This window comes from Ostrinia furnacalis, unplaced genomic scaffold (genome assembly GCF_004193835.3).
Source record: "Ostrinia furnacalis isolate ACB-3 unplaced genomic scaffold, ASM419383v2 OfSCF2378, whole genome shotgun sequence".
Classification (NCBI taxonomy): Eukaryota; Metazoa; Arthropoda; class Insecta; order Lepidoptera; family Crambidae; genus Ostrinia; species Ostrinia furnacalis.
Window position 1 is genome coordinate 1,109,275 of NW_021132617.1, and position 26,913 is coordinate 1,136,187.

Consider the following 26,913-nt stretch of genomic DNA (forward strand, 5'->3'; position numbering starts at 1 on the left):
GGGTTACCTTTACAGCTGTTGTAATTTTTGTGTGTTATTAAAATAAAAATAAAACTTTTGTTTCAATATTTTTACTTTTTCGGGTATTATTTATAATTACTTACAAACTAAAACAAAATAAGTCAAAGGCTGACTATGCGTTGCATGCAAAAAAGCCAAATCAAAGGCCTTTTTTGAAATATTTTGGGAGTGCATAGACTCTACCACTTATTTGGATTTACAAAGAATCACCCTAATTTACATTTAAAGCAAGTAGTAAAAAAATAAATGGCAAAATAATTATGTTTAATCTAAATAATATTTATTATCACAAAGGGGAATGTATTCAAACCATAAAGTTAATATTCCTTCCGAAGGAATATTAACTTTATGATTCAAACAATGTAAATTAAAATTAGTCGTGATTGATTGCAACACTTTGGCAAATCGGGTTTTTGTGTTATAAGAACCGTAAACCGTACCATAAGGACAGTAACTCCATTATATTTTGTTGATAAATAAAAATAATTTAAAATCTTTCAGTCCAATGTCGTAAAATAATTAATGGTAATGGATAAATTATTAACTCGTGTAAGCATTTGATTTTGTAATTGATAATTCGATTAATTGTGCTCGAGTTACTGGCAGCACTAGAGCTAGCTGTCAAAAATATTTAATATGGCGTCGCGGTGACTTGACTGTGTTGGGGAAAAATTTATTGAACGCAATTTTTACTAACTTATTTGTAGCTTTTATATAAACTAACAGCGTTGAAAGTGATAACAGAACCGTGGATTGCAGGATTTAATACTATTTGTACCGGTGACGTACAGCAGGTAAACAAAACGGCGGAGGTCATTGATCGAGGTTTTGTAGGGCACCATCATGGTTCGGGGCGGACAAAGTCGTGAGTATGCGTGTGCCTTCATCGTGTCGATGTTCGCAGGCAGCCATGTCTTGGCGAGGCCGCGACGACCGCGGGAGGTGGAACGAGCACGACACGAGATGGGGCGAGAACCGGACGCGCTCGCCCGTCTGGGAGATGCGACGCAGCGGCAGCCCGGACCGGAGGTCGCATCGGGATCGCTACGACCGCGACCGCGATCGTCACCGCGACGACGAGCGCTACCGCGACGACGATCGCCGCGACCGCTACGATCGCGACGCGGACCGCCACCGCGCCCGCGACCGCTTCGACCGCGAGCGCGACCGCGAGCGGGACCGCAGGCGCTCACCGCCGCGCCGCTTCGACGACAAGGAGCGGGACAGGGACATACCCGCGCCTCCTAGTCCCCCCAAAATCAGTGAAAACAATGACAAGAAGCCCGACTCTCGCTCCACCAGCCGATCACGCAGTGGAGAGCGGCAGGACGACTATGAAAAAGAGGATCAGTCCGGCCTCAACGCTTCCCCCGGAGATTGGTTCTGCAAATGTGGCTTGTACAACTTCAAAAGACGGCAGATATGCTACAGACGGAACTGTCAAGGAAAGAGGTCCGAAGGGATTGTTTACGGTGTTGATATGGACAAGAATGCCCTCACTGATGCGGCGGGCATCACCAAGCGATTGTTGTTCAGAAGACTGGATGCTTTGACCACCGAGGAAAAAATCTTAGATGCAATCAAAGAAAGATGTTCAAAATCTGTGTTGGATTCCATAGCTGGTATTACGATCGGTAGAGAAACATTGACTGGTGCTTCGAAATGTTTGGCCTACATCAACTTTAACTCCATTGCAGACTCCACTGCTGCTCATTCAGATTTAGTGTCCCTGACACCTCCATTAGAAATAGATGGACGAGAAGTCCTGATCACTTTTTACACTGAGCCTAAAAAACTCTTAAAGTCAAATAATCCAAACAATTCTGATTATTCTGCATATTATGCGCAAATGGCAAATTACTCGGCGTCCACCCAGGCCATGTCTGAAGCGGACAGAGTCAACGCTGCAGCAGCAGTGGCTCAGTCGGCTATTTCAGCAGCTCAAGCGAGGCAGATGGCCTGGACTCCCGTCTCCGCTCCTACCTTTGTAGCTTCCACAACCCAACCAAATCCAGCAGTAAATGTTCCTACCGGTGATGGGAAAACAAAGTACAGTGCGCCCGATGTGAGGACATTCATGTATGACGAAACCTCAGGGTACTACTATGACCCGGCCACTGGTTTGTACTATGACGGGAACACCCAATACTTTTACAATAGCACCACCAACCAGTACATGTACTGGGATTCGACCAGTTCTACTTACATAGCGGCCACACAAAGCCACCAGAACACAGACCAAGCCAAGTTACCCAGCCCACCACAAGCAACAGTTGAAAATACTATAGCAAAGGAACCAGAGGAAAAGAAAAAAAAAGAGAAAGAGGATAAGGTCAAAGTAGCTAAGAAAATAGCAAAAGACATGGAGCGCTGGGCTCGCACTCTCAATCAGAAGAAGGAGAATGCTCGCAGTAATATTGTCATGGAGCAACCGTTAGACACAAGTGCTAGTAAAGGCTCCGCTGATATTGGTTATTCAGTATTAGGCGCCGGGCCTTCACTAACCCTTGTCAGAGAGCTATCGCCGCCTCCAGAAACAACAACAGATGAATTTTTGGTCAAAAAGATAACTGACCCCGTTGCAACTGAAAGTGACGACGGCATTATTGACTGGGCTAAACTCACGTGTCTGCTGTGCAAGAGACGTTTTCCGTCGGCCGATGTGCTGAGTAAACACAAATCTTTATCAGATCTACACAAACAGAACTTGGCTGAATACCGCAAGAAGAATGAGCTTCTGCCTCAGACTAATGGCTATAGAGACCGGGCAGCTGAGAGGCGAATGAAGTTCGGAGAGGACGAGCCACCACCGATCAGGAAACGGTATGAACCTCCAGAAATTCGAGTGCCTGTTCAATCCCATCCACCTCCGTCAGTAGTAGACACTATTGGTGGGAAAATGTTGCAGAAAATGGGCTGGTCAGAGGGAAGAGGGCTTGGGAAAGAGGAGCAAGGGAGAATAGCCCCTATTGAAGCAGAACAGAGGCCAAGTTTGGTCGGACTAGGACAGAAGAGAGGCATATACACACCCACCCCCGGTGAGACGTATCGGGACACTGTTAAGAAGCTGATGATTGCAAGATACAAGGAAGTTGTCGGCCAAGAAGATGGAAAATAGGTGGGTTTATTTCCATTTTTCTGCACTAATTGTTTGTTTACAGGTCCCAGGATTTTTCAGGTCAGCTAAATCATTTTTTCTTATTGTAATTTTTGGGTAATTTTACTAACATTGTGTAACCACCAATTTTCTTGATTATAAAATGTCTCCCTGGAATCTTTCTTTACCTATTATTATCTGCATAGCTGGGCACCGTTAATCAAACAGTTAACTTCGTTAATCGTTAAACCGTTAATAAAAAAATTAACTTCGTTAAACGTTAAAACGTTACATCTAGCAAGATTTAACGCAAGTTAACGTTAATCGTTAATCCGTTAACACATGATAATAAAACGAAAAAAATAATTGTATGCAAGGTTCAAATAATTTCGAAACCTTGCATTGCGCATGGAATTTATTCCTCTTTTTATTTATGTTTGCGCTACAAGCTTTCGAAATTATTTGAACCTTGCATACAATTATTTTTACGTTTTAGTAAGGTCTCTGGTCTGGAGTTCACCAGCTCTTAGTCTATAGTATCACAATCTCAGAGCCTTGGTTCAATTACAATACAATTTAACACCAAAGTGCTCGAAAAGACAAATCCAGCAAACCCAAACTCGATAAGTTTTCACCGTTTCGTTTAGGAGTTCCTATGGCCACCTCCTGACTCCAAACAAGTGAAGTCAATATAAGTAAAGCTTGTAAATAAATAAAAAATAGCATTTTTTATATCGTTTCGTTCTGGTTACAAAAACTGTTGTTTTGGGTTCTGGAAGTTCTGGAAGCCCGAACGTACTTGTCAGAACGCGTTTTTCTAGGGGAGTGCCTCCGCTGCCGGCGCCGGCGGCTGATTCAGCAGCCGTAGCCGGCACCATCGGTCACTGATTCGGCAGCCGGCGCCGGTCGCTCATTTGGTAACCGGCGCCGGATGCTGGTCCATACTTTAGTAATGTTACATTTGTAGGTATTTTTCGACAAGTCCTCCTTGATAAGTTAGTCAAATCTTTTAGAGTAATTTTGCATCCAGTTTGTTTTTGAATTATTTTGATCTAATACAATTTTTTATTAGCGCCTGCTTTTAAACTAACAGTGCCTGATCTTTAACAGTTTTTGGCAATTTTAATCTTTGCTGAGAAAGATGATTGAAGGTTACATTGTGTTTTTCATTCAGTTCTACTTTTAACTTTAAAAATTTTTTGAGTGGCACTCAGGCGGAGAAATATAGTCTAGTATTCGTTTTAGACACTGTTTTTATATTTAAGCGTTTTCGAACTCTTCATAAGACGAATATTCATCACCGACTTTTATTTTTATACAAGTGTATCAAAAACATGTGGAAACGCACATACTCGCAGCTATCGAAAAACAATACAACCAAACTTTAAAGTAATAAAAAAGTACGGTTTTAGAAACTAGCTTTTTGCACTTGACTTGAACCCTCTGTTGCCGGTTGCCTTTACTGAGTGCCAGCGCTGGCAGCCGTTTTGACTGCCGGCAGTGTATCACGTGGTATCACCGCCGCCGGTTCACAATGGCGATATTTTTGGAAACCGGCGCCGGCAGCGAAGGCACTCCCTTTTTCTAGTGTTTTTCAGCGTGCCTGCTGTATCTTTTTGGTAATTAGTAGGTACTGGATTAACGATTAACGGACTTAGGATAATTTAACGGAAGTTAACGAGTCCGTTAACATTTTATAAAGTTAACTTAAAAGTTAATCCGTTAATAGAAATGTTAACTTCGTTAATTAACGATTAACGGATTAACGAGTTAATGCCCAGCTATGATTATCTGTATAATTTTAATTGTGGGAGTCATTGTTCTCCATAAACAAAGCTCATAGTTAAAAAGATGGAATTTGGGAGCACAGAAGTGTGCTGGGCCAAGATGGTAAATAATAATTGGATTTCTTTTTGTCAACTACTTGTCTACTGTTTTAGCTTTTGTGTGTTTATTCCAAACAAAAACCTGTCTACAAACATGGTCCTATGGAAAATTGTCAAGGTTGAGTTTTAGTGGGCATATTTGTCTAATGGTTTGATTCTGATTTCACTACGCTAGATATGGCGCCGCGTCCTTCCCTAGAGGCCAGCCAATGATCAAATCGTCTTTACAAGTGGTAAGTATTGCGTAGTAACGTAGATCCTATTTATATTGTGTCTAATTGTTTTTTTCCACAGATTTTGAAAGGTAAATATTAAAATTGGTCGCAATTCTACAGGACTGGAGAGCGTCGTCGAAGGATGAGAATTTATAAATGTTGAATTTGTTGAAATTTCTATCTAACTAGTAGTAACTATCACTATTTGATGCCATATTATATTGTTTGACATAAAATGTAGGTAAAATATGGAAATTTCAACAATTTTCTGTGTATATTTTCTAGTAAATATTTCTCCATTTTCTTTTTCCCAAGCCAAAATAGGGCAGGTATTTACACTTTTTAGCGCCAGAGTGAAGCTTGAATAGTGAAAACCCTGGACTAAAGACTTGGATGCACGAAGCTGTGATAGAACTGTGATATTTTGTGATGTGACGTTGAAGAAATGGTGAACTCTTGAAACTTTACTCAATACTGATGTCTGTGACTATTTATATTGCAGAGTCGCGCCTGCCTCGGGACCTCCGTGCCAAACATTGTTACAAATACACATTTTATACTCTTAGCTAACTTAAAATAACGTCCAAAATAGCTTAGAATTTTCTATCAGATGATTAAATCATGAATTCAAATCCCAACTAGATTGATCAATCAATTTTCAAATTGTTTATTATGATTGCCATTGTTTTAATATAAATTATGAATCTTTAAATCACCCACCATATTTAAATAAGTTGTGTTACTTACATAAACCAACTGTTAACATAGAATATATTTACTTAAATAGTTATTATTAGCAGAAGTAATGTAAAACGCCCGTAGGCTACTTATTTGTGAAAAGATACTGTTGATTTTAAATATTCTTAAAGCAATAAATTAATAGTTTTAACACAATATCGCTAGGCTTCCACAATCTCAAATTTCCGAATTAGTTAGACATGTATTTATTGCAATTAGGGTTGCCAGGTCCAAAATCACAAAAGCCGGACTTTGTGCTTCATTTGGCCGGACATTTTACCCTAAAAGCCGGACTTGTGATGGGGGGGTGCAATTAGTGTCAGCTCATGAGTGAGTACTATCATCATCGGTTGCTAACCAACATCCTGATGCGTGCGCTTCGTATAATTCTGTGGCTCGACTTTCGCCTGGCGAGACAACCAAATAAAAAGCCTAACAAAAGCCGGACAGGCCGGACAAGGCAATATTTGGCCGGACAAGTTCACAAGTCCCTAAAAAGCCAAACATGTCCGGGTAAAGCCGGACGCCTGGCAACCCTAATTGCAATGTTAATTAACTATGAAACTTGTAAGAGAACAATGTTGTACTGCATTTAATTATTATGTATTATTATAGTTTAAAATCTTTAATAAATTGAGCCACAACGATGTTATAACTTTAGATTAGTTGATAGGATAATTTATTTGATACTATTGTAGTTCGAGAAGTAAATAGGTTTACTTTCAACATAGGATAACTGTTGTAGGTTTGAAATTATTTTTGTAGATTAGCAAGGAAAAGACAGAAATAGTTCCAGTATATTTTTTCACAATCATAATGTTTAAGGAGTATACCATGGTAATGATATTATACTATAAATTAACTAACCTATGTCTATCTACATAAGTTAAAATACATATTGTATTGTGTGAGCCCTTCAAGAGATTATGTGTAGCTTGTGTAAAATGCTTGAGCCTTGATGGTACCCCCATAATTCTTATGTAAATATGAAGTTAGAAAGCTACATTAATGTTTTATAATGAGCAACTTTATTATATTGTAATGTTCACAGATTCCATGGTTTTATTTATTTACCCAACATAATGAATAGGTAATGTGAAAGTTGTATGTATTTGTTAGGTCTTTATGTAATGTCTACCTGTAGTTGATTTAAAATTTGAGAAATGATAGACCACTTTATAAAAAGTTTACATGTGCGTTCCCTTCGAGAGGCCACTGTGGAAAACGAAGGTTTCGTATACATAAAGATTTAGCAGGACCTCTAAAACAAATGTAGCCAGAATGATAAATTTGTAGGTGTTGTAAGTTGGACGCTACAACCTGCCGAATGTGGTCCCTCAGATGAACTATGTCAAATACCAAATTAAGGAATCTGACCAAATAAGATGAGTTTGATGAATGGTAATATTTAGGAGGTAAATCGTAGGGCTACATACGAAAATAAGAGCTGTGGATAGTTACTGCAAATAAAGAAAATCCAATTAGACGATGGGCCCTCAATTCTCCAGTGCACAAATTTTACTTTAATGCTACAAATTGGAACTTAAGACTAAGTTTCTTTGGTAAGGTTTTAATTTTAGCAGAAGTAGCCACAATGCTACCCTGAGAGTACAGGGTTTATATATTCTACTAGTACAGAATAAAAGCTCTAGTAAAGTGAGCCCTCGGGCCACAGCGTGTGTTCCGAGGGCTCACTTTACTAGTGCTTTTATTCTGTACTAGTAGAATATATAAACCCTGCACTCTCAGGGTAGCATTGTGGCTACTTCTGCTGAAATTAAAACCTTACTAAAGAAACTTAGTCTCAAGTTCCAAATTGTAGCATTAAAGTAAATTTTGTGCACTGGAGAACTGAGGGCCCATCGTTTGATTGGATTTTCTTTATTTGCAGTAACTATGCAGAGCTCTTATTTTCGTATGTAGCCCTACGATTTACCTCCTAAATATTACCATTCATCAAAATCATCTTATTTGGTCAGATTCAGTAATTTGGCATTTGACATAGTTCATCTGAGGGACCACATTCGGCGAGTTGTAGCGTCCAACTTACAACACCTACAAATTTATCATTCTGGCTACATTTGTTTTAGAGGTTCTGCTAAATCTTTATGTATACGAAACCTTCATTTTCCACAGTGGCCTCTCGAAGGGAACGCACATAAAGTTTACTGGTAGATAAATGTGATAAGTCCATAAAACTAACTTGATGTGAATCTTTAACAACTAACAAAGCCGGGTAAAATAAAATACCTTGGCTTAGTATTTCCTATTTAATAGGTAGGTATAGTATAAAAGTAAAAAATGCAATTTGGTTTGTTCTTCAGATCTTGGGTCTTGACTTTGAGCAACTTTGAGTAGGTTGATGTTTAGCTTCCCCTGTATGTGCTGTAGCCGTAGGGACTTAGCAGCAGTGGCACGTGATAGTGCTCTCCTTGTTTGGTCTTGAAGACAATCTGAAATGTTCAGTTTTATTAATTTTCATGACACACATTCAGGATAATGTAGCAGTCTCACACATAGGCTGAAAACCCACGCAGACATCACCATAGTGGCATTCATAGTAGGTAGTTGTCCTATTTAATATTCTTAGGAATGTGTGTGCACTAAGGCTGAGGCTCGCCACAATGAATTATGTAAATTTTGATAATAATTATGTAAACCTTATGCCCTTTTACTTTAAATAAGACGCGGACCGCCATCTATCGGACGTTGGCAGAACTTTGAATGACGCCAGAAAGCTTGCTTTTTTAGTTACAATATCAACTCGATAGATGGCAGCCCGCACCTAGAAAACAACGTTTTGATTGAAAAACACTATTTTATTTTAAAAATTCTTTTAACAATTTTAATATTACCGATTACATACCTCAACGTAGGGATAAAAGGTCTCTTTATCATTGCACTTGTAATAATCTCCAACTTTGAACATTAATTTGTAAGTTCCTTCCGACATTGAGTCATTGGAGAAGGGAAATTGTATCCTGCCATCGCTGTTGGTCATGGTGCTGTGCCATAGCGCCCATTTTTCTTCTTTCTGCTTGTACAGTTCTACGAAGAGTCCTGCAGCGGGTCTGCCTGAGGATGTGTCCAACACGTGGGTAGAGAGAATAGGCCTAGACATTTTCTCACAGAATGTGGGAATCGCGTGAACCCAACGAGCGTTGTTGACTGTATGCGCGCGCGCACACATAATAAGCTGCTGGACGAGCGATAACACCATAGGGCATGCAAAAACCGAGCGGTTTGGAAAAACCGGTTTTTTCGGTTTTTATTTTTAAAAACCGAACTAAACCGGTTTTTTCGGGTTTTTCGGGTCGACAGTTTGTAAGTAAATAAAAATGCTGCAAATTATAATAAACATCATTTTATTTCTTTNCTGCATTTTTATTATATTTATATCTACTCATAATACCTATATTAAAATGTTTTTTTCTTTGATGACTTGCATATGTCAGTATTTAAAATAAATTATACCTACGGGTAACTATGACTGGGCTAGTTTAAATTGCAAACGAGTCTAGTTCGGTAACAAAGAAACTAGTAACAATTACCATGAAGTCGTTCACGTTCATTGTTCGCTCTTTGGACTGCTTTGGACTGGTTTGGACTGGGGTATTCTCCACTAAAAATAGTCGCCGCAGCTAGGGTTGCCAGTAACCGGACATGTTTAGCTTTTTACAGACCACTTCAGACCAACGATACCCCTGGTGGTATCGTGGGTCTCTTTAAAGTTTACACTTCTCAGACCCACGATACCCCTGGGAATAAAGTTGGTGGTATACCAACGACTTCGGTTGCAGAGATAAATAATGTCCGGCCTGTCTGGCTTCCGAGGGGCTAGTGCGAGTTTATATCAAACGTCAAAAAATGACATTAAAATGTATAACGGCTGGCTGTGCTATCGCCCTGGGTGCCAACCCATGCTACGCCGCCACTGCTTTGGAAGTTAACCCTTAACTGGTATCGTAAATTGGACATACGTAACTGGTATCGTGGGGGCCGCGCGGCCCCCATATTTTGTTTGCTTCTAGCAAGCATGTTTTACCTATATACTTGAATAAATGCTCATAAATGATAAATATCAGGCTCGTTCTAAGTAATCATGTAGTTTTTATTTTATTAAATCTTCCTACTTATATACTTCAAGACATTACATAATAGTAACAACTTTTTACGTAATATTTTTTAACGTTACAAATATCTATGAAACCTATCGTTTAGAAAGTTATAACCAAAAATATTATTATTTTAATTAATCCATAATAATGTGATCTTAATAATAAATAACGTATTAATGTAATGTTTGATAAAAATAATAAGTATTTTATATAAATAAAAACATAAATATTATTTTGACAAACATTAGCAGGTGCTGGTGGATTTTCAGACCACTTGTATTTATTTTTTCATAGTAGCTGGATTGATTAGGTCCTACAACATCTTCATTTTCACTCTCTGAAGAAAAAACTTCAGAATCAGAATCAATTTCCTCATTATTGATCGAATATTGGTTATTGGGTCTTCACAATGACCTATAATTTTATTATCACTATCTTCTTCTTCTAGCATGCTACTAGTCACTAATTTGGAATCAAAAACTTCGTTCTAGGTATCTTCTATTGTTTTATCACTTAAAAGTCATCAATACTGTAAAAAAACAAAAAACAAATAAAAATTGCCATGAAAAAAAAAACTAACGTAACTGGTATTGTGGGGGCCGCGCGGACCCCAACACGTGCATATCTTCGTCCTGGTGAATGATACAGTGCTGAAACGCCTGCACCAGACGCGAGTAGCGCCGAAATGAGAATACCAAAAATTTTGGCTGCCCACAATGCGTAGCTTCTTAGAAATCAAAGAAAACGTCATGCGTGGGGGCCGCGCGGCCCCCACGATACCAGTTAAGGGTTAACCATGACGGACCTGACCCTGTGCGTCCACGCGTACTGTGAGACCTCATTGTAATGTATGAACCTCCGTGTTTAAAATGGCAAATGTCTTGTAACTTACCATTCCAAGAGAGCTTAGGTCGTCATCGTGAAGAGATATCGTGGAATTGGGCGTCTGCAACGCCGCCAGCATCCTGGACATCTGATCCAGGATGAAAAGCCATTGGACACTGCAGAAGTACACGTCACTGATCACAGGAGCCTGGAGAGTAAACACGAGAATCATTAAAATAGGTAAGTAAGTAAAGTACTGTAACATACATAACAAGTAGATTTTCAGGAGAAGATGACAAACCCTAAGCAAAATTTCGAAACATAAAAAGTTTTTTGTCACTTGAGGTAATATCTAAAATTAGAGTAACGTGGTAACGTACCTACATTATGTAACTATCTACTTACCAAGCTTTATGCTTGAACTAGCTGTGCCTGCGACTTCGTACTCGTGAAAATTGAGTGAATATTTTTCCTGTTTTTGCATCATTTTTCTTTATTGCCCCGGCCCTATTGGCTGTGGGGTGATGTTCTAATAGCCTAAATAAAGCCTTCCTCGATAAGTGGAATATCCTTGTTCCTGAGATTAGCGCCTTCAAGCAAACAAACAAACAAACTCTTCAACTTTATAATAGGTATTAGAAGACACGAAAAATAAAGTGCGTTAAGTTTATAGCAAACATTTGAAGTATTTACTTGTTATCTGTATGGTTTTCTTAATAAACAACAATATTATGTTTAACATGAATATGTTAATTAAGTTACTCCATCGTTTCCTTGTTTAAATTTTGGAAGCAACATCGATAGTGAACTCGAGCAATAAATAGGTATTGATTCACTTGATTTATAGTTTGTTCTTTTCCTATTTTGTTAGTACCTGGGAGGTTTATAAAATAGGAGTAAAAATATTAGCAAATCTAGTGTGTAAAGTTAAGATGCCATGGAGTTATTTAGCATAAAAAACTCATTTTAACTTTCAGCTCTTGTAGCTATTTACTTTCATAGAGAAAGTCTACGAAACATCATTAGAAATAATGGAAAATCCTGAAGAACCAATTATTAACTACACAATGACGAGGGAAAATTCTCACTGTTTAGTTTTCCTTGCTCGCAGTGATTGAGGCGCCTAATACTTTGTTTATGAACTGGTTTAACTAAGTACTAGTACTAGTATAAGTTATAAGCTATTGCAGAAAATGTCTACCTTTGTAAGGTAGGTAGGTAATTATTGTTTTAATATTTCGAGAGACGCGTACCCTACAAGATGAATCGTAATAACTTTTTAATGAATAAAAAAAATTTTTTTTGTAAAATATGTTTGTCGTCGATAAATTATGATCTAGTTTCACCCCTTCTGGGATTTTATCTAGGAAAGCTATAGAAAAATATACTGATCAAATGATAAAGTAAATGATTAATTACTGACGAACGTAAATAGAAGCTTTTTGTTACTTTGCTTTTTACTAATTGGAGCTAGCTTGTAAGCAGGCCAACCTACCTAATGAGGTGATGATTGATGTTTTCATTACAGGACTAATGAATCGTTATTAGTTCTAATGCAGCATTTACATTAAAGTCTCCATAATGGCAGCACTGTATATTATTTTCCTATTAATATATTATGTAAACGGAGAATATAAAATTCCAGTGGCGACCACCAAAAATCCTGATCTGGCTTCTTGTGTCTTGAGTATAATTAATAAATATTTCACTACACAAATCACGTATGTTGACATACTATCTGATGAGGACATACTGCGAGATATGAAAGATAATTTGACGAATTCTATTATATCACGACAAGTGCACGTCAGTCTTGCGGAGTACAATGAAAATTACTTGGTTCACGTCGGCACGGTGGCAGACTTCGTCAAGGAGTTCCCGTGTCTCATCCACGAGCCAGCGTGGAAACCCACCGTAAATTTTTTGATAATTTTTAACGAAATTGAAACAGACATTCGGGATATTTTTGATGTACTCCTTAAGTTGCATGTCATCAACGTTCTTGTTGTTCGAGCGACTGATATGAATCTGTACACCTATAACCCATTCGAGAACTATGGCTGTGGAAAACGTTATGACAGATTAATCCATTATGGTAAATGCTCGCAGCCTAACGTCGCAAATGTTTACCCTGAGAAAGTAACAACTGGTCTTCAGCGCTGCAACTTCAATGTCGAGACAGTGCACTGGCCACCCTTTGCTATTAACCCTGCTCAAACAAAGGTTGGTGGCGTGCAAGGAGTCGAGCAGTATATTTTGGAAGTTCTTGCTGAGATCGAACATTTCAACTATACTCTCCTATACACAGACAACGCCGAACGGTTCTCAACTATTGATCGCAATATGTCTGTCGTTGGCCCATTGAAAGCGTTGCGAGACAACGCCGTGGACATCAGTATGGGTGGGATGCTGCTTTTGGAAGAAAGGGCGGTGGCGTTCGATGTCCTATGGTCACATTTACCAGTAGACGAAGTGATCATATTAGTGAAAAAAGCGGAAAAAAGATATACCTGGCGATACATTACTATGGAATTTCCACCAGTAGTTTGGATTTTGCTCGTTCTTGTGTTCTTGCTTTACGCGTGGTTCATGATAAAAGCATTCAAAGTTCAGGATAGGGCTCTGTTGATCTTGAATATGTTCGGAGCTCTACTTCTTCACAGTGTCAGAATGAGGGACACTGCGGTGACCAAACTCGTGTGGATATATTGGGTTTGGTTTGCTTTCCTGATCGGGTCGCACTACACCACGATCTTGACGAGCCTGACGACACATCCTTTGGAAGCTTACCAGATTTCCAATGAGGAGGATTTGGCCATTTACAAGTTGAAGTCGTGTGTGAGCCCAATAATGCAGGACGTGTCAGCCCAGGGCAAAGAATTGACTTACAAGCCTGAAGCTCTGTCGCATGGATGCGGGAACCTTTACCAAAGCATGGAGACGGTCAGCTACTCCGAGACCGCGTTCACCTTCAGCCTCTCCGCAGTCTATTTATACTATAAGAACGAATTTTGCGATGCGTCTAGCTGCAGGCTTTATTTCTTTCATCGGCCAATGAATAAGATTATGTACGCCATGTATCTGTATAAAGGTTTCCCGATGATGGAAAAGTTACATAGACGCCTCATGGCGATGAGGGAAAGTGGTATAATCAATGAATCAATGGATATGATTTTTAGAACACGGGATTTGGGGCAAAAGGGGGCTACGCATGAATTTAAGTATATTGTTTTGGTTCCGTGGCATTGTTTACTATTCGGAATGGCGGTCTCAACTATCGCGTTTGTGGTGGAAATAATTTTGGAGCGGGTAAATAGAGTTCCAATGTCGTAAAATTGAATCTGATTACATTAAGGATTCTACACCAAGGCCGCCGACAGCCTAGCTTGGTGTCGGACTGTCGGCTGCTTTATTTCAAAAGAATCATGTCGACGACTTGCACTTTCTTTGTGTAGATTGCATTATGAATATGGGATAACTTCAATGTCTGCTGGTAGTGTATTAGTACATCATGTTTGCTTTCGTAGCACTAGCGTGTAATAAGTTTGTCACCTTTTTCTTCAAAGTAACTGTAAGTCTATACTTACATAGATAAAAGTTATAGAACTAGACACTTGGAAACGCATCAGAAAATTTATGAAAACGTTTGCACTTTGCATCCGAGTGAATTTTAATGTTTGAAAGCTTATGATCTTAAGAGTTTCACAATCTCTGTTTAGTAATATGCACATAAATAAAAATAAAGTGAGCATGAAAACAAATATCATGTCTTCTGTGTTGTTTTTCATTATTTACATAGAGCTTTGTTGGTGTAAACTTTCCCATGAAAATCTTTATAACTCACACTGTTGCATTCAGGCCATACATCTGTTTACAAAACCTTTGAATTCTCTGGTGGAAGCGACTATCCCCTTTTCTAACTTTTTGTAGTGGATAGAGTTGTCTATGCCAGTTAATAAGTAAAATACACGATTGCGTCAGAAAGCTTTATAATGACCATTGAATAAAATGAAATAAAATTAGTAGGTACCAAATTAGAGGTATCTACACCCTGTATACAGCAGGTCCCTTGGCTACAGAATGCACAACACAAAAGGGTAATTGGCGACTCGGTCCGACTTAATAAGCCGGCGTAACTGTGTCAAAGGCGCAACCAGTGATCACAGCGTAGGGCTCCGTGGAACCGATGGTAAAAGTTAAAGGTAATTCGCACGGATAAAGGCGGATTCACATTCATGGGGACGTGCGCGGGTCTTGCGCTGTAATTATCCTGCAACGCGCAACGGCTTGTTACTGCCCGTAGTACATGGGTGCAAGGACCATGACTACCATGTCAAATGTTTGTCTCGAAGCGCTGGTAGGGCAAAAAGTATTTGACGATTTGTAAGTGCTAATTTATTTAGTCTACAGTGCAGAGCTGTAAAAACAAGTAGTAAAAACAAGCGGCTCTATGATTCTAGTGACTATCAGAATTTCTTTTTTCTCGTTTAAACGAATAAAGATAATTTTGATGTGATTTTGACCATACCAAAAATAAAAATCGTATGGAAAAAGAAATTGTTAACACATCTTTCAAAACTGAAAAATAACACTTACATAAAACGCCCTGAAAAAAGTTTTTATTGAATATTATGCTTATTTATTTTTAAACTGCGATCTCCAACCCGCCTGCCAAGCGTGGAGATTATGGCAAAACCCTCCACTATAGTGGAGGAGGCTCATAGTCCAGCAGTGGACTGTAAAGGGCTGTTGATGATGATGATGATGCTTATTTATTTACAAAAATACTTTTTAAAATGTTACATAAGATTAATATGGCTTTACCTTTCATTAATAATTAGGAGATAAATATTCTTAACTGGTAGTAAGTTAACTGAAGCTTGACCATGCCAGCCGGACGTGCATTTATAGCGTTATTTCCACTACTTAACAACTCGTAGAATTGCATCATTGTAATGCACTTTTGTACATAAACCAAGGTATAATGTGTAACAAAATTTGATACTCAGTCATGGGTTCGTTTGTTCAGAAAAGAGAGCAGGTTGAGTCGATTACAGTTTACATTATATCCAAAAGTCTATAAATCCCTTGAGTAGGGCATCATCTAAGAGGATTTGTGAAATACCTACTTAAGTCATATTCTCCTTTTTTGACTTACGCTAAAAGTGTGTTTACTCAGAACTAGTAATCATGTTCTATATGTTCGAAAGAGCTGTTTGGTTCTTTGCAGAGGTCCATAAATACAAAATAGCGTTGAAAACTTGATTCAATCTCTATCATACATTCATCTTCTAAAGTAGTTAGAGATCATGAACGATAGGTACAAACACAGGACTAATTCAACAAGATTCAATTGTTGAGAGTAGATTGAGGCTTTTAATTTGTTTTGTTTGCACGGGAGAAACAAATAATAATCAATCTGAAATTAATAATTCTCAGAAAGTGTATTATTACTTATAGATTAATTTATTCAGTATTATATCATGCGTGAAAAAAACACATTAGTGTTGCTACTATAAGGAAAAGATTACATTACATAATGTCCAATGTGTATCATTTTAAGTAATACCAAGGTCAAGACAAAGATCATGACATGATGATAGTAAGTTTTTTTAGGAAGAAACGGCGTAAGTAGCTACGTGCTTTAAAATTGTAATTTTACACTCGAAATAAAGATTTCTTAGTAAACTTTTTGTACATACGAGTACATACCTAATCTTAGTTTTTGCATAGAGTTTAAGGTAGTGTGGATATTATACATGGTGTACTCAACGAAAATTGGATTCATCAAAATGCTGTCCTACAATATTTTTTTGGTTCCTATACTTTATTGGTGCTTCATGGTTCTGAAGTGGAGGCCGCGTTCCGGAAAACGCAGAGAGGGATGTCCACCCACAAGGTGGACCGACGACATCGTAAAGGTAGCAGGAAGGTGCTGGTCGCAGGCCGCTGCCAACCGGGCAACATGGAAAGCATTGGGGGAGGCCTATGTTCAGCAGTGGACGTCCTACGGCTGAAATGATGATGATGATGACTGCTGCTGCTAAATAAGAGTAGGTAACTATATGCCTGGATTATTTCGTTAAAATTTTCACTCACGTAAAAACATAATTGAATGCAAGGCATTAAGAATGCATATTAGAATCGGATCAAGAGCCCTAACAACCATTTTCTATTTTCGGTAGAGCAACCTGCTATTTTCTCAGTGTCATTGACAATGCAGTCCGTGCAAATGGTGCATTCAGTTGACACATTCATTATGGTATTTTATCTAGTTTGTAGGTACGTGATGCAAAATTGCAACAATTAATAGTATAGATATATGTATATATTCGCACCTTCGGTAGAACAAGGGCACAATTGCACTTTTTGCAATTTTACAGGAGAGCTATTAATTATTAGCTACACAGTTTTAAAGTATTTCTGCATACTTAACTCATTTTTGCAATTTTTGACAATTGTGCCCTTGTTCTACCGAAGGTGCGAATGTCGTGTACATAAATGCTTTTCAATATTTCGATTCGATAAAATCGCGTACGAGAAAAACGATATTACATCGTATTTGAATGTCACATTGATTGCTTTGGTTTTTCTTCTTAAAAGTAAACATACACGATAATATTTTTAACCTAACACTTATTTTACCTAAAGTAAAGAGATTATTAATAACTTCGTTTCCTTATTTTGTCGTGGACGGGGTCTAGGTCAATGTCATTCAAATATATTCATGCGAACAACACACAACTGTAACGTAGGTACATAACATTAACTTAAACGATTTAACAACAGAAACATTGCTTGCCTAGGTAGGTATTTAATATTAAATATTTTTTTATTTATTACGAAAAAAACAGACTTATCAAAATACAAATTTGTTTCATAATACTAGAAATGATAATGATGACTAGGATTTATTCCCAAGAGGGGGGGGGGGGTAGTTATAGACCTAGGCCTATAAAAGTATTTTGAAAACGAAAACACTTTTGAAAGGGTTAAACATCGTATCTAGTCGTGATGTTGATAAATAATAAGGTACGTTGTAAAAATCATAATACGAGGAAGTACACCTACCTCTTGTATATGCATATGTGACCTGAACGTATATTATTCAAAACATAGTTACTACTTTTGGTGTTTTGTCTTCTGTGAATACCATATTTTAAACAAAATCCAAGTAACATGACATCATTACTGAGTATACCCGTTATTTATAGTCGGCCGTTTGGTGTAGTGGTTCAGAACGTGCTACTATGCCAAGAGGTCCCGGGTTCGATTCCCGGCCGGGCAGAAATTGAAATGATGAATTTTAATTTCTGTGACGGGTCTGGGTGTTACTATGTATAATATGTATGTATTTACAAAAAAAAAGTATATAAGTAGTATATCCGTTAAGCTAGCACCCATAACACAAGCATTAAGTTGCTTACTTTGGGGCTAGCTGGTGCTGTGTGAAATTGTCTAAAGATTTATTATTATTATTTTAAGTTGTTTTAAATTCTCAGCATTTTATGCTGGTATTAATGTTATCCACGGGTCGAGACCAAGTGGATAGCATTGATATGATGTTTAATTTAGTACTCGTTACATGTGGAGCGCGCGTCGGCTAAAAATTTTCGGATGATTCGGCATGAATTTAAAATAACAGCTTTCTGCATTAAGTGATATGAGTTGCTTTTTAATTTGAGGATGTCCAGGTTCTTTATTAAGGATTTGGGTATTACGCCTGTTGCTGATAGTACTATGGGGATTATATGGACTGATTTTACTTTCCACTGTTATTATTATTATCGGCCAGTTGAGTGCACTAGAATGGGAGCGGGCGCAGCGGACCGCGCATGTTATGTGATAGTGTTTGCTATACCTACCTACAGGCAGCCTGGTTTTCCTCATACTTCAGTTGCTTGGAAATTCACATAACAATGAAAGTGAAGGGTATTTAACTCTGAAGTCCCACAACAATCGTTCACGAGTTCAAAAGTTTTGATGAGGATCAGAGAGTCAGTCAGTAGAAGTTTTCTGCCAACCTAGTTCTTTGATAAGTCCTAACCTTACTATTTAAGCAATAGACACTACTACACCTTAATTTCTTGATACTACATGTCTCTTAGGTGCTGTGTTTTCAACATCTCTACATAATGCTAACATTTACGCAGTGTTTGTTCTGCGAGTTCTGCCAATGATACAGAAGACGCATCGCGTAGTGTCGCATCACATTGAATTTTATCAAGTTTGCGTGTCTCATATCGATACATTGTTGCTAATATCATAGGATATAAGATTAATTACATCGTTCAACAGCTTCAATGTTTTCCGTTGCATTAATTAATCTAAAATACCTTTGAGACTTTGACATGCGCGTGGGCAAGCAGACACAATGGGAATTAAATTGTTTTGTAGTTTGTGCAATCGCAAAATTGTTTACCATGAACTTCATTATCTAACAAAGACCTAAGTACCTATTTCAAGAAGATAAGCGAGTTAATGCAACTAGAATGCGGATTTCTTTACAACGGGACTATTCCCACCTCTCGTTCCCACCGCTGCAACCCTGTGTAGCCAGGACCTAGAGCTTGACCACCAATAAAAACCCAAACAAGTGAAGGTCAAGTTAAATTACCCTTGGACCCGCAATGAAATTAATCAGAATAACATAAGAGTTCGAAGTTAAGGTTTGACTTTCATCTTTTTCTTTGAAAGCTGACATTTTTACATTCGACATTCAAATGATAGTGAGTACTATCAGCTATCATCTTCGAATCGGTGGCCCAATGCGCGCATGATTGTAGTCAAATTTTTACAAAATAGATTTAACTGGTCAGTTAGCCCCACACGCAGCGATAATGTTAAATCACAGATCGTATAAGTTGCTAATTACTTATATTCTAACGTATATAAAATAATGAAAAAAAAAACAGGAAATGACGTCGAGTGACGAATTCAAATTATTTGCGTGAACTTGTATTTATGTAAAGTAGTTATTTATGTTATGTTATAGTAATTTAACAAGGCCTTAAGAATCTAAATTTTATCGACAAAATGACTAACCTTTGCTACTGACCTTGGTATTGGTTGTTGTCAAGGATTAATTTGAATTTGAAAGATGTTCAATGAAGTTCTGAGTATTATTAACGTTACAGACATTAAATTTATGTAATGGTGAGTAACAGCCGTGTGGTGACGGCAGAGTAGAATACATTTGTCACCAACCCCTACACTTCCTGCGGGTGTCGTAAGAAGCGATTTAGGGACTACCCAATACCCATGAAACAGAGAACGGGCCGCAGCGCTCTCTGAAAAAACTGCGATCTCTAACCCGCCTGCCAAGCGGATTATGGCAAAACCTTCCACTACAGTGGAGGAGGCTCATAGTCCAGCAGAGAACTGTAAAGGGCTGGTGATGATGATGATGATGAGTAACAAGTTGCACTGACTCTACTTTCCCAAAATGCCACTTGAGCCGTCCAGACATTGAACCTGGAACGAGGCAATTTACTGGCCATTGTGCCATCCAGTGGCCTATAATGATCCGTGGACTCGATTCCACTCGCGACCTATATTCCGTGCGCACGCGTTTAGTGTGACCTGAAAACGTAAAATAAGGGCTCGTTCAAACGGCAATCGAGTTTTGCTGGATCCAGTAATGCAGGAAAAACAGACAGTGGTGACTGAGTTTGTTGCGGTGCTTCTTCTCAGCACTTGCCAAATGTTCGTCACGAAGCGCTAGTAGGGCAAAAAAAAATTTAATTAGTCTAAACAAATAACTTTATTTGTTTAGACTAAAAAGATAATTTTGATTTTTTTTTTGAACACGCAAAACTAGACTGTCATGTGAACACACATATTTTATGTGCGGGACACTGCAAATGTTTTTTTTTTTTAATAAAAATACTTTATTTTTCACCAAAAACAAATACAATTTGTTAATGTGATGTTATAAATAGTGTAAACGTTAATATTAAAACACGTATACCTACCTACTACAAAAGGGGTTCCTGAAAAAAACTGAATGTCTCCGTGGGGACAACACTAAGGTGATTTTTCAACACCCTGTTTAGATTACAGCTAGCTAGCTAGCAGCAGCTTAGCTAGCAGCTATTTTTGTACCAATTCAATAAACTTGAAGTTTGCTCAAGTACTCTTTTAGGAATCTACTAGCTATTTCCCGCGGCTTCACCTGCGTGAAATTTAGTTCGTCACAGATCGTCATAAATTATATAGCCTATATGTTATTCTGGGTTATAAACAATAATCGAGAGTTTCATCAAAATCAATTAGTAGGTTTTGCGTGAAAGAGTAACAAACATCCAGACATCCATACAAACATTAGCATTTATTATATTTGTAGGAAGTAGGATAATTTCGGGCGTCATAGTGCAAAAAGACTAATAATTTATTGGTTTAGTACTCAGCTCAGGTACCTAATTCGATTTGTCAATATTTAATTTATTTTAGTACCGCGAAAATTTGAGTCACACCAACTTGCAAATAAATAATTCGTACATTTAGAATATTTTGAAAAAAAAAAAAACCTTCTACATACATCGTAGAGACGATGGTTTCTTGCACTTACACACGGAAATCTTATCTGAAATCTTTAAGTAATAATAAGTGGTGACATTTAAAGTATTATATTATCTGTGATTTAAACTCAGTGCTCTTGATTTTTAGTGACAACATTTATTTTATACCTGTATATTAATGAGTAAGGGGCGGCAGAGGAACACAGCCTAGAAAAGATGGACATAATGACATTCGGCAACAGGCTGGAATAAACTGGACGAAAGTGGCCAGGGACAGAAGTCAGTGGAAGGTTGAAGAGGAGGCCTATGTTCGAAGACGAACCCCAAAGGCTGTTATAGATAGATTAGAGTAAGTATTCTAATAAGTATGCACTTAAACTTTTATGTAGAACTTTTAGCGTATTAATTTAGCAGAAGCAAATAAATATGTTGAACACCTTAATTGATTTGCTAAGTTACATAAATATTTGTGTTAAGCTTAAACAATGCAGTGCTATTTATACTTTTATTGTTTTTTCCAGTTTCCAGGTAATTCACATTGAAATAAACAATTTTCTAGAATTTTCTTGTACATTTTCCTCTGAAACGTGTTTATATTTAAACAAAATGTAACACCGCCATCTTGAAAAGTAGAACTGGTAAAATCTATTTGCTGTTTTTATTTTTGTCGAACGAGGCAGATGTTTTATTTTTAAGTCGTTTCTTTCCCGTCAAATGTATTTTTTTTGTTTTTTAATACTTCAATGTTATTCAAGTTTATCGATATACCTATAACAGTGTTTTCCGGGGTGTTCAACTGTCAACAAGTTAGAAAAACTTTTTTATATAGCTTTATTAGTAACAATTGCCTCTCTTTGCGTCGCCCAGTCGGGTAAAAAGGAAACTACTAATCAAAACGAGGTAAAACATATTATCAGGCTAAGTAAGTATGTTAATAGTACCTATATCTTGAATATCCGTATCTTCTCACGGTATTGATTGTAGATATTGCAATAAAAATATGACCAAAAAATAATGCCCGATTAGCGGACTACAACTATTACTACGGTTTAAGGGACAAATTTTAGTGTGATGAACACACAGTATTAATATCTGGATTGGTACAGTTTAGAAGTAGAATTTAAACGTGACTTTATCCGTTTACTTATTCGTCACTCTATATTTTTTTTATCCACAACGAGGAAGCTCTTGGCCTGTATCTCACTTGATGGTAAGTGATGATCAGGCCGAAGGTGCAAGCGAGCTTCATCCGGAATCCTCAACCACGGAGGAACTGGCTATCATACTTCTAACTGCCGGAACACAACAATGCTGTTAACATTGTTGTTATGGCGACAGACTTAGGTAAGATGGTGGTAGCTAGCCAGGCGGACTTAGTGTATTCTCTGCTCAATGAAAACCTTAATAGATTTACACCTTATCACCTTACATGCATTTATTATCTTATCACCTATTTTTATACTATCAGTAAGTCTCAGAGTTCTACATTCGTAAAACGCTTAACCCTCGTCACTAACTCGATTACATCCCATTCATGAGTCATTTCTCCCATCCACAATAGCATATACTTGATCAACAGGAGCAAAGGAAGAAAGTAAGCCGTATTGAGCCATCGAGTACTCAAGTCGAGTCCCACCAGACAGGCGAGGCCGAGCGGTTCAGTGCTCGCTCGCCGGCGCGGCTACACGCGCGTGTCACTCCGCGTGTGTTACAAAACAATCGTAGGCATAAACAATCGCGAGAACATTCGGAAATAAACAAAAGAAAGGTAATTTTACCAAAAAACTTTAACACGTGCATTTTTAGTTATATTTTTTGTGTGTTTTAAGGTAAATAGTAACAGGGTTATCGATTAGGATGTCTAAATATAGAGCTTCCGATTATTTTGGTCGGGCGATGTTTGCAGGCTTTCAAAGGTTTTCAAAAAGTGAAAGTACGAGTTTTCGATATTATGCGAATAAAATTTTTGCTTACATTACTTTCATATCACGTAACATCAGTTGGTTGAGGGACAAAACTCGTTACAAAGTTTTCATATTCAGGCAACACTTATATCTCCTTAGCAAAAATAATTTAAATAAGTAATACGCAATCAGTACAGTAATCTTATCAGTGCACATTCGTGCACATTATTTATTATAAACATGATAGGTAGATATTTAATGATAATTATTTTCCCCCAAAGTCTATGTCCCGTGAAAGTAAAGGTTGCAATCATATGGCTCTACAAGTTATAATATAAAATACGTACTTATTTTAGGTCCTGCTGCATTTTTGCTAATGTTTAACATTTGTTTCAAGGCTGCCTAGGCATTTAACAGCTGAATAGAACCACCTATAGTTTCTACTATAGTTAAATAGATTTCCGAAAACTATCATTGTATTACCTGATTATTGTTTACGTTGCTGTTGCAAATGGTATGAAAGTTTTGATTGATTAATTCATGGACAGCATTTTATTGGCCATTGTTTCGAAGTCCTGAGTAGAATAAGAATGACATATTTATCAAGAGACATTAGCTATATTTTGGGATATGACTAACTTATTTACGTTTCGAAACCTCGCACCCACGTGTCCGGCAAATCATTTTGTTTTGGTATCTACTATCATTGTCATCCACAATCTTGCTGGTCATATTAAGTATATTGGGTTTTTAAATACAATCAATAGTTGATAAATTGTCTGTAGGTATAATCAGTCGTGTAGTAGGTGTTATGCTTCCTTCAATTCAGAATCAGTTCAACATGAAACAAATGACTAAGTTGTTTCTATTTCCGCTGCCGGAAGGAAATCATAACATTTGATTGAATTGTAAACTGTAGTAGTTAATTAGATACAAACGCGATCATTTTGTTTTAAACAATAACAAAAGATGGATAAAGCAATAATGGAAATAACTCGAGCAATTGTTCAGATATCGTGATCTTTAGTTCGCAATAAGGCCTACAGCACGCAACCTACTACGAGCTGTAGCGAACTATACTTAGATCCGAATGTCAAGGTCCTAATATCTTGGTCAAGTCAATTTGTCGCTAGCTAGACTTTGCCCGCGGCTCGGATCGATTTTGTTTTGTTACAAAAAGAGATACCTACGCACATTAGTGGCGGACATTCGTTTTATTTCAAGGTAGGCAGCGAGCCTACTTTGAAAAATGATTTCGACCAGTAAAGCAAGGCCAGGTAGGCAATTCCTAACTGCCTATTATTAAGCTGTGCAAGTAAGTGTGCACGCTCCTGGTGCATGCTATTTTCTGACGGTAATTTTATTCCCAATTGTTACTTTTCACCGACAACACGTTCACAAATTATTTTACAAGAAATCGTTGGAGAGTTCGAAAAACAACTGTTCAAAGTCATTATAAATATGTAGGAAATTTGTACACTACTAAAATGACTAAGTATACAAAACGAAAACATTGATTCATTAATTTACAGCGAATATTAGGTACACTACATGTAGAGCAATGTTTTCAACGTGAATCATAGGCGACTACGAATAATTAAATGAAAACATTCTACAATAACATGTAACGCGAAAGTAAAGTCTGTCTATTTGCTAGTTTCATAAGTATTTACTAAGCTTGAACCCTTGAAGAATTGTTGATGAAAATAAAACTAGAAAGCTTTAGTCGGAAAAATACTGTAAATTAGTCAAATGGGATTTTGGAGACGATGAATTCCTAGTTAGCCTATGCTTTTGGTTTAAGAGCCTAAGAGTTTTATAGCCGAAGATCCTGTTATTTCTTATTTATTTAAAGTTGTTACAAAAGTTATCATGTGCTTTCTGTAGGTATATGCATCTCAAATGTGATATAGGTAGTAAGTAGTAGTAGGTTATCTTCGTGGGCTAGTCTTCAGTTAGTTTGGAGAGTTGGCCTAACTTGAAATAAAAATAGGCTGACATATGAGGTTCCTGATGAATCCTATATTTTACAGGTCATTTTTAAAGCTTGAAAATGTTATTTAAACTGAAAAACTACACACGAACTCTACCATATTTAAAATTTTCCTGCCAATTTCCTAACATTAGCATCTGAACGATGCATTGTAATCTTCAGTGTTTTAGAACCAGCCATAATATTCTCTGCATTTCCACTCATAACTGCAGCGAGTAGGAAACGACTGCACACATGCAACGCGTTGCATAACCCAAGTCTTGCAGCTGCAGTCGCTGCGTTCTGCGGGCAATGGCGCGCGCACCGGGCAATGGACTGTGCAGTGCAGTTACGTGCAAACCGGCCGCCGATGTAAGGGCAATTTGTAGAAATTTTACTTTTCGAGCTGCATAATGAGTTGTTTTTTGAGCAACATGAACGCAAAATATATTTAAACTTCGTCACAACAGGAGTGGAAAAATATGCACTTAAGAAATATTTACTAAATTCGTAATAACAGGGCTAGAAAAGTATGCACTTAAGAGTGTGTTTTGCCAATTAGCGCAATGAATGAATATAAATACTATCGTATTTAAAAATAGACGATGCCAATTTTTATTCTCCGCAAGTAGGTGTCTTCTTATTCACAACTTTACAAACCCATGAAATAGAATAGGTACGATTAAAAACCCTTCTTAAATTCTGAAAATAAAAACGAAACTAATTTACTTTACTTCACCAGATTACAAAGATAGAAAAAATCCTTCGAACACTTTTGGGAATTAAATACGATATAATCTGGACCTCCTACCTTTTAATGGTTCGCAGTGTAAGCTCGTTAAGAGCTTTTACTTGTTTATGTTTCGTTAAGCGCGAAAAACATTAGAGTTTTAAGTAAAAATAATAGTGCACTTGGATTCGAACATTGAAAAAGTGTGTCAAAAGCAATATTCCCGAAAATGTTCACTGATAGTGCCCAAGTTACCCAAACATATGATAAGATCGCGGACACGTCACGAAGTTCGGCTCTACTCTCGTTTATCAGGCCTGACACACATTCGCGATGCCCTGCTACAGTATAGTTGAAACCAGTAGCACAAACACGGCTTTAAACTTATTGCTATTTTCTCTGCTGTTATGAAAAACGATGTGCTGGCGTTTTCCCCTATGATGACTAGATTGGCTAAATCGCGGTTCGAGATCATCTAGTGCTAAGTTAAAAACAATGTTATTAGAATCTAGTTATATTATATGTTATGGCGGCTCATGAAATCTGACTTATCTGGCATCTAAGTTGTCCCAATTAGGCTGGGTTGCACCATCTTAGTTTAACTTTGACACACGTCAAAAATCTGTCAAGTCCATACAAAAACCACCGGTTATCGTTATAGTTACAGTCAAAGTTAAGTGGTGCAACCCAGCCTTAGTCTTTAGCTAAAGTCTCTTTTTCCATAACTCCAAGGAGAAATATTACTGATGCCTTAAATACTTTATGAATGACGATAATTCGACCATGCGAATGGCGCAACTGGGCCTTATCTCATGCATAATACATCGAGGGCGCGGAATTATATCTCGCCCACCATCCGGTCCATGTGCGCGTGCGCAGCCCCGCCG

At 37.7% G+C, this 26,913-nt stretch overlaps 4 protein-coding genes across 7 annotated transcripts in view; 3 read left to right on the plus strand and 1 right to left on the minus strand.

Moving 5' to 3' along the window:
* Positions 1-631: 631 nt before the first annotated feature.
* On the plus strand, positions 632-6,081 carry LOC114355270 (RNA-binding protein 5-A). Of its 3 annotated transcripts, XM_028308025.1 has the most exons (4): positions 632-815; positions 926-3,139; positions 5,180-5,237; positions 5,722-6,081. In XM_028308025.1, the coding sequence occupies exon 2, from the start codon at positions 932-934 to the stop codon at positions 3,137-3,139; it is 2,208 nt and encodes a 735-aa protein (XP_028163826.1). In that variant the 5' UTR covers positions 632-815; positions 926-931; the 3' UTR covers positions 5,180-5,237; positions 5,722-6,081. The 3 variants fall into 3 exon arrangements, with proteins under 3 accessions (XP_028163826.1, XP_028163823.1, XP_028163824.1); XM_028308022.1 differs by having other exon boundaries at positions 634-3,139; XM_028308023.1 differs by having other exon boundaries at positions 634-3,139; positions 5,180-6,081.
* Positions 6,082-8,235: 2,154 nt separating this feature from the next.
* Positions 8,236-9,155, minus strand: LOC114355296 (5-hydroxyisourate hydrolase). Its single transcript, XM_028308077.1, has 2 exons — positions 8,824-9,155; positions 8,236-8,410 (listed from the first exon to the last, which is right to left on the minus strand). The coding sequence occupies exons 1-2, from the start codon at positions 9,145-9,147 to the stop codon at positions 8,324-8,326; spliced, it is 411 nt and encodes a 136-aa protein (XP_028163878.1). The 5' UTR covers positions 9,148-9,155; the 3' UTR covers positions 8,236-8,323.
* A 1,716-nt stretch (positions 9,156-10,871) lies between these two features.
* On the plus strand, positions 10,872-14,433 carry LOC114355252 (ionotropic receptor 21a). Its single transcript, XM_028307985.1, has 3 exons — positions 10,872-10,905; positions 12,546-13,843; positions 14,428-14,433. The coding sequence occupies exons 1-3, from the start codon at positions 10,872-10,874 to the stop codon at positions 14,431-14,433; spliced, it is 1,338 nt and encodes a 445-aa protein (XP_028163786.1).
* An 8,570-nt stretch (positions 14,434-23,003) lies between these two features.
* LOC114355278 (ATP-binding cassette sub-family G member 1) overlaps positions 23,004-26,913 on the plus strand; it is a 49,873-nt gene continuing 45,963 nt past the window's right edge. For both annotated transcript variants that reach the window (XM_028308041.1, XM_028308040.1), the window contains exon 1: positions 23,004-23,188. The gene's annotated coding sequence lies outside the window, so the exon portion shown is untranslated. The remainder of the gene's footprint in view (positions 23,189-26,913) is intronic.